This window comes from Erinaceus europaeus, chromosome 11, assembly GCF_950295315.1.
Source record: "Erinaceus europaeus chromosome 11, mEriEur2.1, whole genome shotgun sequence".
In the NCBI taxonomy this organism is placed as follows: domain Eukaryota; kingdom Metazoa; phylum Chordata; class Mammalia; order Eulipotyphla; family Erinaceidae; genus Erinaceus; species Erinaceus europaeus.
In genome coordinates, this window is record NC_080172.1 from 118093423 (window position 1) to 118105812 (window position 12390).

The window sequence follows — 12390 nt, forward strand, 5'->3', positions numbered from 1 at the left end:
GGGCCTCTGGAGTCATTGAGGCTCTCTGCCCTCCTGGGTCTGATTTCTCGCTCTCTAGAGCTTCAGTCATCAGAGCTGCAGAGCATTCAAAGAGCACGCTGCTGGGGGTTGGGCGGTGGCGCAGCGGGTTAAGCGCACATGGCAAGAAACTCGAGGACCGGTGTAAGGATCCCGGTTCGAACCCCCGGCTCCCCAGGCGGTGAAGCAGGTCTGCAGGTGTCTGTCTTTCTCTCCCCCTCTGTCTTCCCCTCCTTTCTTGATTTCTTTCTGTCCTATCCAACAAGGATAGGACATCAACAACAACAACATTAATAACTACAACAATAAAACAAGGGCAACAAGAAGAGGGGGAAAATGGCCTCCAGGAGCAATGGCTTGGCGGTGCAGGCACTGAGCCCCAGCAATAACCCTGGAGGCAGAACCAAACCAAAACAGCAACAAAGAGGACGCTGCTAGCATAAAAAGGCCCGCCACAACTTTCCAAGGAGTGGAGTTCATTAAATCAGTGCTGGAGGCCTGTTCCCCTTGTAAACCAGGGGCAGTGTGGCCTGCTGGCAAGTTCAGCGTCAGCTCAGGAACACCAGCGCCGTGTGGGCTCTGCATGCCACGTGCGTGCCTACTGTTCAGCCCACTCCCAGCCCCTCAGACAGCAGCTAGCCGAGGAGAAAGCACTTCCAGGAGACCCCACCACGAACGGCGACTGTGGGGACCACGTTTCCCCGGCCTGGAGATAAACCCACAAGACGCTGCCCCAGGTCACAGGAAAACGGGACCTCTAGTAAGGAAGTCCTTCTGCCTCCACACGGCTTCACAGCCTCACTGAGGTGCATCTGAGGGGAGCTGCTGGAGCTCCAGGACCCGGGGCCTCAGCGGACAAAGAGCAAACACAGCTGTGGGGGTGTGTGTCATGAAGCTGGCCCTCGGTCTTCAGGAGCACAGGCGGGGCTGCCTGGGGAGGGTGCTGCTTCGCCACGTGCACGAGCTGGGTTTGAGCCTGGCCCCTACCGCACTGAAAGATGCCCCAGTGCTACGGTGTCTGCTCCTGTCTCTCTCTCCCTCTCCCACTCCCTCTTTCTCCCTCTCGCTCTCTCTCTGAAAAAGTCAGGCTGGAATAGGGAAGCTCTGGTGATGGGCCCTCGGCCTGCCCACCCCCCCTCCAGGACAGAGTGAAGCCATTAGGGTCGCTTTCATGCTTGTGGGCTTTTGCTTTCTCCTCTCATCTGCTGCTGGCCCCCTTTCCACCCGTGTGCTATCAACTGCTTCTCGGAAACCCTGTCCTCCTCCGTGGGGCTCCTGCCAAGAGAAGTCACTGACAAAGAGGCCAGGGACCACATCTGGGACGCAGCAGCACGACTTAAGGGGCTAGGGCAGAGCACTGTTTTTATGGCAAAATGTCCCGCATGCGGACGTGTTATGAGCTGAAAAGCCTGCAATGCTCTCCGTCAGGAAGGCAGGCAGCACTCTGGCTGTGCCCCCAAACTCCCAAGAGAGGCCCCTGCTCTCTTCACGGCAAGCCGTTACCAGGAGCACAGGCTCATTCCTGGGGCGCTCCCCCGCGTCCAGCCTTTGGAGTCATGTCCCTTGCAGACGGCACCCTACCTGGAGGGCGGCCGTCTCTGCAGCTGCTCAGAGGGCAGGAATGCTGAGGCCGGCAGCGCAGAGCCCAGCAGCGCAGAGCCCAGCAAAAGCTCCTGCTATTTCTGGAGGGCAATTCTGGCTGCTAAAGAGGAAGCCACCGAAATGCAAACTAATCAACTTATCGACGACTTCCAGGACAAAGTCTCCAGGAGCTCTTTCCCAGCCCCGATCTGCGGCTAAGGCTGAGTGTCTCACCCTCCTCCCACCCCCCAGTGAAACCTGGGCCTTTGGGAGACAACAGCACAAGAGAAAGAAGGAAGTGAAGTGACCAGTGCTTTCCTGTCTGGGTAGACAGATTCACGGCTATTTTTGCTGTGCTCTTAAAAAGGCAGACACAAAGTCCTTGCTCAGCTCGGGGCTCAAAATACACTTTAGTCAAGGAGTCGAACTGCTGCTGCCAGTGTGGGGCGGGGCTGCAGAGGGGCCGAGTCTGGGAACCAAGGGCTCATCTGAGCCGCGTCGGACTCCTGGCCCGTGTGGACGTGTGGGGGATTCTGAAATGCTCCACGGCAGAGTCCAGGGGCCTTCATCCCAGCACGACTGGTCGGCCTGTCGTAAAGTGACTGGCTTGGTCATCAGCAAAGAAAGGTCATTTCAATCCAATGAGAAAAAGGGAACACGACCTGCAGGCAGCACATGGCTCTGGTGCTGAAGACACAAAAAGAAGCGGATCTGGCCAGAGGAAGCGGCTTCCTGGGCTCGGCTGCTGCGCGCGTCAGCCTCTGATGTTGCCCTGCAGCCCCCTGGTGGGATGGACGGCTTCTCCTGGGGGCCTTGGCACCAGCATCTAAACAAGGCCATTCCCTTCATCAGGAATGCTGGCAAATCCTGACATTCCTGGCGGTCTTAGAGTCGGATGGAGACTTTTCTGAAAGACAACCCGCTTGCCCCTTCAGTATTTGAGGCAGGTGAGCACGGGAGGAATGACTGCTATTTGTACTAAGTCGGACGATGCCAGCTTTTGACAACAGCAGAGAGACGCCAGGCTCTGTGAAACAAAAGCCCGGACACACCGCTTCCAGATGGACCCATAAAGGTGTGAGTTTTCTAAAAGTGTGGCTTTAGGAAGAAGCCGAGACTCCGAGTGGCCTTCAGACGGTGTGCTCAGCACAGACAAAGCGCTTACAAGAATCAAAGACTCTTGCACATCTAGTGGAAAAGAGAAGCCACCATTCCTGGGAAAATGAAAGTAGCCAAAACAGAACGAAAACATCAACGAAGCAATTTCTAGGACTGGTCAGAGGACCCAGCCGGTTAAGCACATGTGGTGCTAAGTGCAAGGAGCCCTGCAAGGATCCAGGTTCAAGGCCCCAGCTCCCCATTTGCAGGGGGGACGCCTCACAAACAGCAAAGCAGGTCTGTAGGGGTCTCTCTCTCTCTCCATTTCTCTCCGTCCTGTCCAATAAAATGGACGAGACGGCCTCCAGGAGTAGTGGATTCTTAGCGCCGGCACCGAGCCCCGGCGATACCCCTGGAGGCAACAAAAACCACCCCAGCCCAGCTCCATCCTCGTACACTAGGGTGCACAGCAAAGCCCTCCAAGCAAGACCAGCCGACAGAGAGGCTGTAGGAGACAAGGCGCACTGGCCACAACCTGTGAGGAGCCCACTTCGTGCCGTCCCGGCATCATCGCGGGTCAAAGTCAAGACACGAATGAGCACTGACTCATCGGCAGCGCAGGGTCATGGGAATCTCTCATGGTGTCTCCTGTCAGCCCTAGGAGAAGGGCCCAGGATCCGTCCCTCTATAAAAGGGGCCTGGCTGGGACGCTGGGGCCTTCTCAGTTCCGCCCGAAGCAACAAAAGGGAAGCTCTATGCTCTGGCTCTAAAGAGGAAATGTGTTCCAAGTCTCTCACTATTCCTAACTGCTTGCCGACTCCCCTGGCCATACACTCATGCTCTAGTCACTAAGGCACCGACTATGCACTGCGCCCCCCACACACTGTGCCCCCTCACACACACACAGGGAAGGCATTCCTTCCACCTTTCGTCTGTTGCCTGGAGTGAAAGGCACCCAGCGAGTAAGTACTCAGACTCCCTTCGTTGACAACGTGCCCTGCTCAGGTTCCTGGTGCCACCGAACCCCACTGCCACCCTGGCTCCTTCCAGCCAGACTTATCTTAAAAAGACGAAGTAGGGGCCAGGTGGTGGTGCACCTGGTTGAGCACATGTTACAGTGCGCAAGGACCCAGGTTTGAGCCCCCGGTCCCCACCTGCAGGGGGGAAGCTTCGCGAGTGGTGAAACAGGGCTGCAGGCGTCTCTCAGTCTCTCCTTCTCTACCACCCTCTGCCGTCTCTATTTCTGGCTGTCTCTATCCAGTAAATGAAAAATAAAGATAACAAAAAAAAAAAAAAAAAAAAAAAAGAAAGAAAGAAAAAAAAGATGATGCAGGCTGCTGCAAGCCAGAGCAGAACGGTGACGATGGCAGGTCACAGCACAGACGCCTCCGGCGATCCGGCGAATGTGACCTGACCCCGCGCAACCCCGCTCTACGGAAAGGAAGCTGGGCTGGAGGAAGCAGCTCCTTCTGGGTGCAGGTGCACATGCCAGGGACGGGTGCGGCACAGGGCTTCCACGGGGGTCCGGCGTGGTCACCCCCACTCCAGTTCCAAGGCCGTGCACACAAGCCTCCTGCTTCCACGCTGACTCAATTTGGAATTTCGGATAGAGACAGCGAGAGGGGGGAGAGGTACCACTGCTCGCAGTAGCATCCTTGAAGCCTGCTCCATGTGGTGCGGGAACGGAAGCCCAGGCCTGCGCTAGGGCTGGGCTCTTACAGCCGCGTCTGGCTAAGGCAAGGATGGGTCTTGGTGCCCCCCACTCACCATCAATCCTGCCGTTTGCCTGGGAAACCCAAGTCAAACTGGTGTCGAGAAAGTTGCCCGGGCTTCCATAAAAACAGTTGTGTGGGGGGCCCGGCGGTGGCGCACCGGGTTGAGCGCACATAGTACAGAGCCCAAGGACTCAGGTTCGAGCCCCTGGGTCCCCACCAGAAATTGAGAGGGAGAGCCAGAGCATCATTCTGGCATGTGTGATGACAGGGGTTGAACTCGGAACACCGTGCTTGCAAGCCCAGACCACTCAGACTACGTAGGCATCGGGGCTATTTTATTTTCTTTCCTGCAGGGTTACTGCTGGGCTCGGTGCCTGCACCATGAATCCACCGCTCCTGGAGGCCATTTTCCCCCCTTTTGTTGCCCTTGTTGTTATAGCCTCGTTGTGGTTATTGTTATTACCATTGTTGATGTTGTTCGCTGCTGGATAGGACAGAGAGAAACGGAGAGAGGAGGGGAAGACAGAGAGGGGGAGAGAAAGACAGACACCTGCAGACCTGCTTCACCGCTTGTGAAGCGACTCCCCTGCAGGTGGGGAGCCGGGGTCTCGAACCGGGATCCTTCTGCCAGTCCTTGCACTATGCGCCACGTGCGCTTAACCCACTGCGCCACCGCCCGACCCCCAATCACGGCTATTTTAAAAAAATATTTATTTCTTAAGATTCAGAATGACTGGGAGCCAGGTGGTGGCACACCTGGTTGAATGCACACATCACAGCGCACAAGGCCCCAGGTTCGAGCCCCTGGTCCCCACCTGTAGGAGGGGAGCTGCACGAGTGGTGAAGCAGGGCTGCAGGTGTCTCTCTCCCCCACAATTTTTCTGTTTCTGTCCAATAATAAATAAATAAAGATGAAAAACAGATTCAGAATGATCCTCTCCAAATGATGCTTTAGAGTAACTGACACTGTAACGTTATTTTTAAAGGCTCAAAATCCATTTTTCAGAAAAACCTGTGAAGCTGGGTAACATACTGAAAAGAATCAAAATAAAGCCAGGTCCCAAGTATCTGAGACCCCAAACTGGCCAGTGTTCTGACTTCGGTGAAAGTCTGCAGGAGGGCCTGGACCAGACGTGGCAGGCAGGGTCACTGGGCTCCGTGATGCACTGTGCTAGTGGTCGGCTTCGTGGCCTTTCTCCTGGGCGGCAGGGGCAGGCCGGCGTTGGAATCGTGACCCTCCCAGCCCTGCTCCTGCCCAGCGCTGAGGCTGTTTTCCTTCCCATGCGCTTGGCTGGGTTTAAATTCAGTCATTACTTCAGCACTAAACCAAACATAGAAGTAAGGAGCGGTGAGGGAGACTTTCTCAAGTGTTAAAACTGGTGTTTTAACAGGCTGTTTTGTTCTTATGGCAACTCAAGAGTTTTACTATGGCTGTGTGTGCTCTCTGGGGCTCAGTGCTGGCACTCTGAGACCACTGCTCCTGGCAGACTTCTTTTAATTGGATAGGACAGAGAGAAATTGAGAGAGATGATTTAGAACAGCTCTAAATAAAGAAACAGCAGTGGCCAGACCAGCTGTTTTTTTTTTTTTTTTTGCCTCCAGGGTTGTTGCTGGGGCTCAGTGCCGGCACCATGAATCCACTGCTCCTGAAGGCCATTCCCCCCCCCCCCCCACTTTGTTGCCCTTATTGTTGTAGCCTTATTGTGGTCATTATTGTTGTTGTTGACGTTGTTCGTTGTTGGGTAGGACAGAGAGAAATGGAGAGGAGGGGAAGGCAGAGAGAGAGGGGAGAGAAAGACAGACACCTGCAGACCTGCTTCACCACCTGTGAAGCAACCCCCCTGCAGGTGGGGAGCCGGGGGCTCGATCCAATATCCTTATGCCGGTCCTTGCGCTTCGTGCCACGTGCGCCTACCCCGCTGCACCACCGCCCGGCCCCTCAGCTGCTGTGTTTTACACCACTTCAAACTAGAGCTGAGGCCGGTGGAGTATTTCCCAAGGTGGTGTGGGTACTTGTCTGGCTGGAGAAGCTCCCACAACAGCAAGCAGCAGGAGACTGACAAAGCCTGAAGGTGTGTGGCCTCCTCCTCCCCATGCCCAAGGGCAGGCTTCCAGAGACTGCAAACAAGGCGGCTGGGGCTGGGACAGATGGTCACCAGCCTCAGAATGGAGGTTATCCTGGCCTCCATATACCCAGCTGGCTCTGAGCGAAGCCCCTATGAAGCCGTCTGGTGTCCCTGTGGGGCCACGGGGCTGCAGAGAGGGGCCCCTGTGTGCCTGGCATTCTGCGTGGACGAAGGGCGAAGGGCATGCAGAAGCAGCCAACTGGACCCTAGGCCTGGGGGGAGCAGCTGGGACACGGCACCTACCAGGTCGATCAGATCACTGAGGTTCTTCTCGATTTGCTGTGGAGGAAGGCGTCTCATCAAGTCCAAGGCACAGTCCAGTTGCTGGTCACTCTGGAAGGTGAGAGGAGGGTAGGGTGTAAGTCATTTTTGGTAATAAATATAAAAAAAAAAAAAAATCCCTTTTCTGAAAACATCATTGCAGGCTGGGGGCTTATAGCAGCAGAACACGGGGCTCGGAAGCCTGAGGCCCCAGGTTCAAGTCCCTGCACCACCCAAGGCAGAACTTAGCAGTGTTCTGGTCTCAGCCTGGCTCTCACCCTCTTCTCTCTCTCAGAAAAGTTGGTAAATTGTGCTTTCCTTTCTTTTTTTAAAAAAATACTTTTATGCATTGCACCAAAGTAAAAGACTCTGGGGTGTGTGTGGCGGGGAAGGTTCGGGTCCCGGAGAGGATGGCAGAGGAGAACCTAGTGGGGACAGACTGCGATGTGGAAAACGGGTTAGTGTTACACATGTTCAAACTATTACATTTGACTGTTGACTGTAAACCATTAATCCCCCAATAAAGAAATTACAAAATATAAAAATATTTATTATTGGATAGAGACAGAAAGAAATTGAGAGAGACAGAGAGACTGCAGCCCTGCTTCACCGCTCGTGAAGCTTTCCCCCCGCAGGTGGGGACCGGGGGCTTGACCCTGGGTCCTTGTGCCCTGTAATGTGTGTGTGCTCAACTGGGTGCGCCCCTGCCTGGCCCCACAAATCGTTCTTTTTCCAACAGCCTCACTGTTGCAGGTCAGTTGGGTCCACTGACAGCAGTCTGTCTCCGGGGAAGAGGACCAAGAGGTAGGTACTCAGTGACGTGGGGAGCAGGACAGGGGTCAGAACTGCCCCGTTCCGCCCACGTCTGAAGCCTTGTTGACACCCCTTCTCCAGCTCCAGGGAGGCCTAGTATCGCCCCCCAGTTTGTCTGCAGGAAGCACATTCCTGCAGCAGGGGAGGCACCACCCACCCTCACTGCATCCGACTGTCAATAAAACCAGGAGGCCTGTTTCCCCGACGGGCTCCAGCCCAGGGACGGTCAGACAAGGAGACGACGCTAAGATGTGAACAGAGGCCTGACGTGCTCTGGCGTCGGGGTGTACCTTCCCCGGGCGCCAGTCTCTCTGCGGCACAGGGCCGTTCGCAGCGTGTCACAGAATACACTGTCACTGTGGTCCGGGAGGTGGCGCAGTGGATAAAGCATTGAACTCTCAAGCATGAAGTCCTGAGCTCAATCCCTGGCGGCACATGTACCAGAGTGATGATGTCTGGTTCCTTCTCTCTCTCCTCCTGTCTTTCTCATTAATAAATTAAAAATTAAAAAAAAAAAACTGTCACTGACAACCATCGGCATTCTGTTTTTCTTTTTTAGAAACAGGTGGCTGGACATAGGGTATTAATCATCTGAAAATGAAGGCAACTCCAGCTGACTTGGTGTCAGTGATGTCTCTGTCAGTGTCAAGCTGGTCCTTGTCCCGTCTGTCTGTGGTCACGGTCCCACGCACCACACGGCCCACGGCCAAGCGCGGCCTTCCCCGGGGATCACTTTGCTTATGTTTTTAAAGATTCTTAAGCTTCCTGATTCAGGGCTATTTGGGGGCAGGAACCCCAGTATACACAGGCTACACGTTTCCCAACTGGGGTCCATCTTCCCTGGTGCAGAGGACATTAGCAATGTGGGAGACGCTTCTGGTCGTCACCACTACAGGGGAGCTACGTCTAGTGTGTAGGGTGAGGATGTTTTGAGCATTCTACACAAGACAGGTCCTGATGATTCTGTCCAAAACACAGGGACAATCAGCTGTGAACGGCCCTTGTTTAAAAACAATTATTTCGGGGGTCGAGCGGTAGCGCAGTGGGTTAAGCGCACGTGGCACAAAGCGCAGGGACCGGTGTAAGGATCCCAGTTTGAGCCCCCAGCTCCCCACCTGCAGGGGAGTCATTTCACAGGCGGTGAAGCAGGTCTGCAGCTGTCTTTCTCTCCCCGTCTTCCCCTCCTCTCTCCATTTCTCTCTGTCCTGTCCAACAAACGACACTGGCAACAATAATGACCATAACAAGGCTACAACAACAAGGGCAACAAAAGGCAGGAAAAGATGGCTTCCAGGAGCAGTGGGTTCATGGTGCAGGCACTGAGCCCCAGTGATAACCCTGGAGGCAAAAAAAATAAATAAAAATAAAATATAAACAATTATTTCTGCTGACTTTAAGGCCCTGGAAAACTACGTGCAGAGGGTCATTTCACATACAGTAAATCACGGCTCACGGCTCACTTCTAACCCCTAAGAACTTCAGGCTTTGGGGAGTATTCTCAACAGGTATTAACTACGACAAAGTCAGCCGTAAACCAGCTTAGCTACTATGCAGCCTGGACTCAGAAGATGCAGAGGTTCAGAAGGGATTAAAAAGAGATTGAGGGGCCGGGGGGAGGCGCACCTGGTTGAGCGAAATGTTACAGTGGGAAAGGACCTGGGTTCGAGCCCCTGGCCCCCACCTGCAGGAGGAAAGCTTTGCGAGTGGTAAAGCAGGGCTGCAGGTGCCTGTTTATCTCCTCCTTCCCCCTCGATTTCTGGCTGTTTCTATCCAATAAATAAAGATAATAAAACAGAGAGAGACTGAGAAGCGCGTGAGCGGGCAGCCTAGGAGGTGGTGCAGCGGATGCAGTGTTGAAGTGTCAAGCACGAAGTCCTGAGTTCAATCCTCAGCGTCTGTCTGTGCCAGAGTGATGGATGCTCTAGCTGTCTTTTTCTCACAAACAAACAAACAAACAAACAAATCTTTTTTAAAAGTCTCAGTCTCTCTCTCTGAAAAGTTGCAACTTGGCCAGACGGTCGGCATGCAGACACTGCTTTAACCCTCTCCCACAGAGCCTGCTCACACCGACTCGCCCAAGACTTGCTCTCAGTCAGCCAGTGCTCTGCTGGATCTAGGTGAAAACATTCAAATACTGTTGCAAAATGGGCTGACCCACACTTCACCCTGATCCTAGTTAATCTTGGTCGGAAATATCTCGCTCCCAATCCCGAGGGGAAAGGACGCGTGGCCGTCATTTAGTCAGTGACTAGAAGCTCCCCCGTACGTGAAGGAAACATGAGGAAGCATAGTGACAGCTTGTTAAAGAGTTAAATTTAGAGTTAACTGGAGCCCTCTGCTTGGGAGCCATCCCAAATGCCAAGGAGCCCAAACCGGAAACAGTATGGAAGAATGAACCAGGGAGGCGTGACCACTCGACACGCCCGGCTCTAGCGACAGAAGGTGGACGGGGCAGCAACAAGGCGGGCAAAAAAGCCCCCTGGGACCGCTCAGGCTGCTGCCACTGTCATCCAGTTCAGAAGCAAGCAGCACTGGGTTCTCTTGGATTTAGACGTGTGTGTGTGTGTGTGTGTGTGTGTGTGTGCGTGTGCGTGTGCGTGCACGTATGTCTGTGTGCGCGCGCGCACTTTAAACTGCCATGGCAAGCTTCTCTCCACCCCCCACCCCCGCTGTCTGCACAAGAGGATGGCAAACAGAATTCGGAAGAGTGAGAAGACAGTTTCAGGGGAGCCAGCCCTAAGGAAGACTGAAGTGGATATCCGTCTAAATCCTGCATGATCGGAGGCTCATGGCCTCGTTGTGTTGTGCTTAGTGACCCCGCACACTAGCGTTCCCTTGGGATGAGCAGACACCTGCTGTTTTTAAGTTGGATTCTGTGGGTTGTACAAGCTGGAGGTTCAGTTTTATTCTTTCATATCTGGCTGTTCAGTCTTCCTTACACCATTTAGCAAAGATACTATTCTTCCCCTGCTGTATATTCTTGGATGTTCTGTTGTAAATTTTTTAGAAGATGTACCTGAGAGAGAGAACGCCAGAGCATCACTCTGGCACAGGCAATGCCAGGGACTGAACCCAGGACCTGACATTCGAGCACCCAATCTTTTAGCCAGCGTGCAAGATCCCTGGCTACACTTTGCGGCCCAGTAACTGACCCTCCATGTACGACTGTGGGGCTCGCTATTCTGCCCCATCACTGTGTGACACCTATAGGAGTTTGGACTGTCGGCACACGAATGCCGGCAGCCTGAGGCGGGACACAGAGAAAGGAGGGCATAAAAGGCGTGGACTGGGAGCAGGCCGCTCTCTGGCTGCTGCGGCTTCTCCTGGTCAGAAGCATCTCGACGGAGATGCACCAGGTATCCGCCACAGCTGCTTCTCCTGGGAACTGAACACGACGTGTGACTCTCTAGCCGGTAAACTTTTAGACCCCTCTACAGCCATGAGCAACCTTTACCAGAGCTGATGATTGTTTATTTGATGGGGCTGAACTTTTGATAACTGTACTCAGACTTTATGGACCTAGAGTACTCTGAACCCCTGATGATAAATGCTTATTGTGCCTTTTACCAGTTTCACCCTAATAAAACCTCCGATTGTTTAAACTTGTTCTCAGCTCCCCGCTGTGAATCCTTTTACGTGCCACTGCTCCACAAACCCCCTTTCAGTTAGTTTCAACACATTATCGCTGAATGATCACTAAATGTTTTCTAGAAGTAGAAGAAAACTACAAACAAGAGCAAGTGAGGACAGGAGTTGGGATTCCAGAACTCGGGATACATGTTGCGCCCTGTCAGTCTCTGACATCTGGGCTGCTTCTCAGGGACTGGGAGGCAGACCAGACGGTCTCTGCAGGCTGGGAACCATCACAGTGGCTCCTCCAACAGCCTTGCACCCTGCGTGCCTGAGCACGGGGGGTGGGGGGGAGGGGCGCGCGGCGGCAGATCCAATCCTCGGCACCGGCCCAAGTCAGAGCTGAGCAGTGTTCTGCTAATGAGAGCAATAATAATAATATAAATAAGTATACAGTAGGAGGCTTCTAAGATTCCTACCAGATGGCCTGTGGCATGCCACGCCAAGTACAGACGCACCTGCAAACCTGCACCCACAAGTCAACAACGGTGCTGAGGGCTAAACTAGGTCCAACGGATAAAGCGAGTTCTCAGCCTGCAGGGACCCTACAGAATATCGAGCAAATAGCACCGGGCAGTGCGCCTCGTGCCCTGGCAGGACACGCCAAGTGCAGGAACAGGCAGTTAACCTTCTGCTCAGCTGCCACTGGGGGAGGGGCTCAGGGGATCGCCTAGGTTTTCCACAGGACGGCTCTTTCCGACCCTGGTTCTAGACTTTCCTCTTTATAAAATGAGATTAGCGGTAAACAGACTGTCTGCTTTACTCTGCAGAGTTCTCTGCCCATTCAATAATAATTTAGAGTTTCCGAGGTGACGAACAGTGTTTTTGAATAGAAAACGTAATAAGGTCGTTGTCTTCAGAAATTTACGGTGGAGTCAAGATCAGTTAGGAAATAAAAAGTCAAAGACTCCTTGTTAGAGACGTCAAGATCAGGAGGGGATGGTCACTCCACTTTAAGCTGGTGAGACTCCAAGGGGTTGGGCTAGGGTTTAATTTTTTTTTTTTTGTAGTTTAAAAAAAATTATACAAGCTTAGAAAATGTTTCCCTTTCTGCTGCTTTTGCCTGTGACTTCAAGAAAAGCACAAGGCTGCTGAAATCACCCTAGAACAAGTAAAACGAAAGCTAAAGCCAGTTCCCAGGACAATAA

General features: G+C 53.5%; 2 protein-coding genes across 6 annotated transcripts in view; one reads left to right on the forward strand and one right to left on the reverse strand.

The window, feature by feature from the left end:
* CAPZB (capping actin protein of muscle Z-line subunit beta) overlaps positions 1–12390 on the reverse strand; it is a 108492-nt gene that overhangs the window by 56027 nt on the left and 40075 nt on the right. For all 4 annotated transcript variants that reach the window (XM_060200916.1, XM_060200915.1, XM_007538539.3 and 1 more), the window contains exon 2: positions 6782–6871. In XM_060200916.1, coding sequence (XP_060056899.1) covers positions 6782–6871 — 90 coding nt within the window. The remainder of the gene's footprint in view (positions 1–6781; positions 6872–12390) is intronic.
* Positions 1–12390, forward strand: part of MICOS10 (mitochondrial contact site and cristae organizing system subunit 10) — a 228848-nt gene that overhangs the window by 41190 nt on the left and 175268 nt on the right. The gene's annotated exons all lie outside the window — the stretch shown is intronic.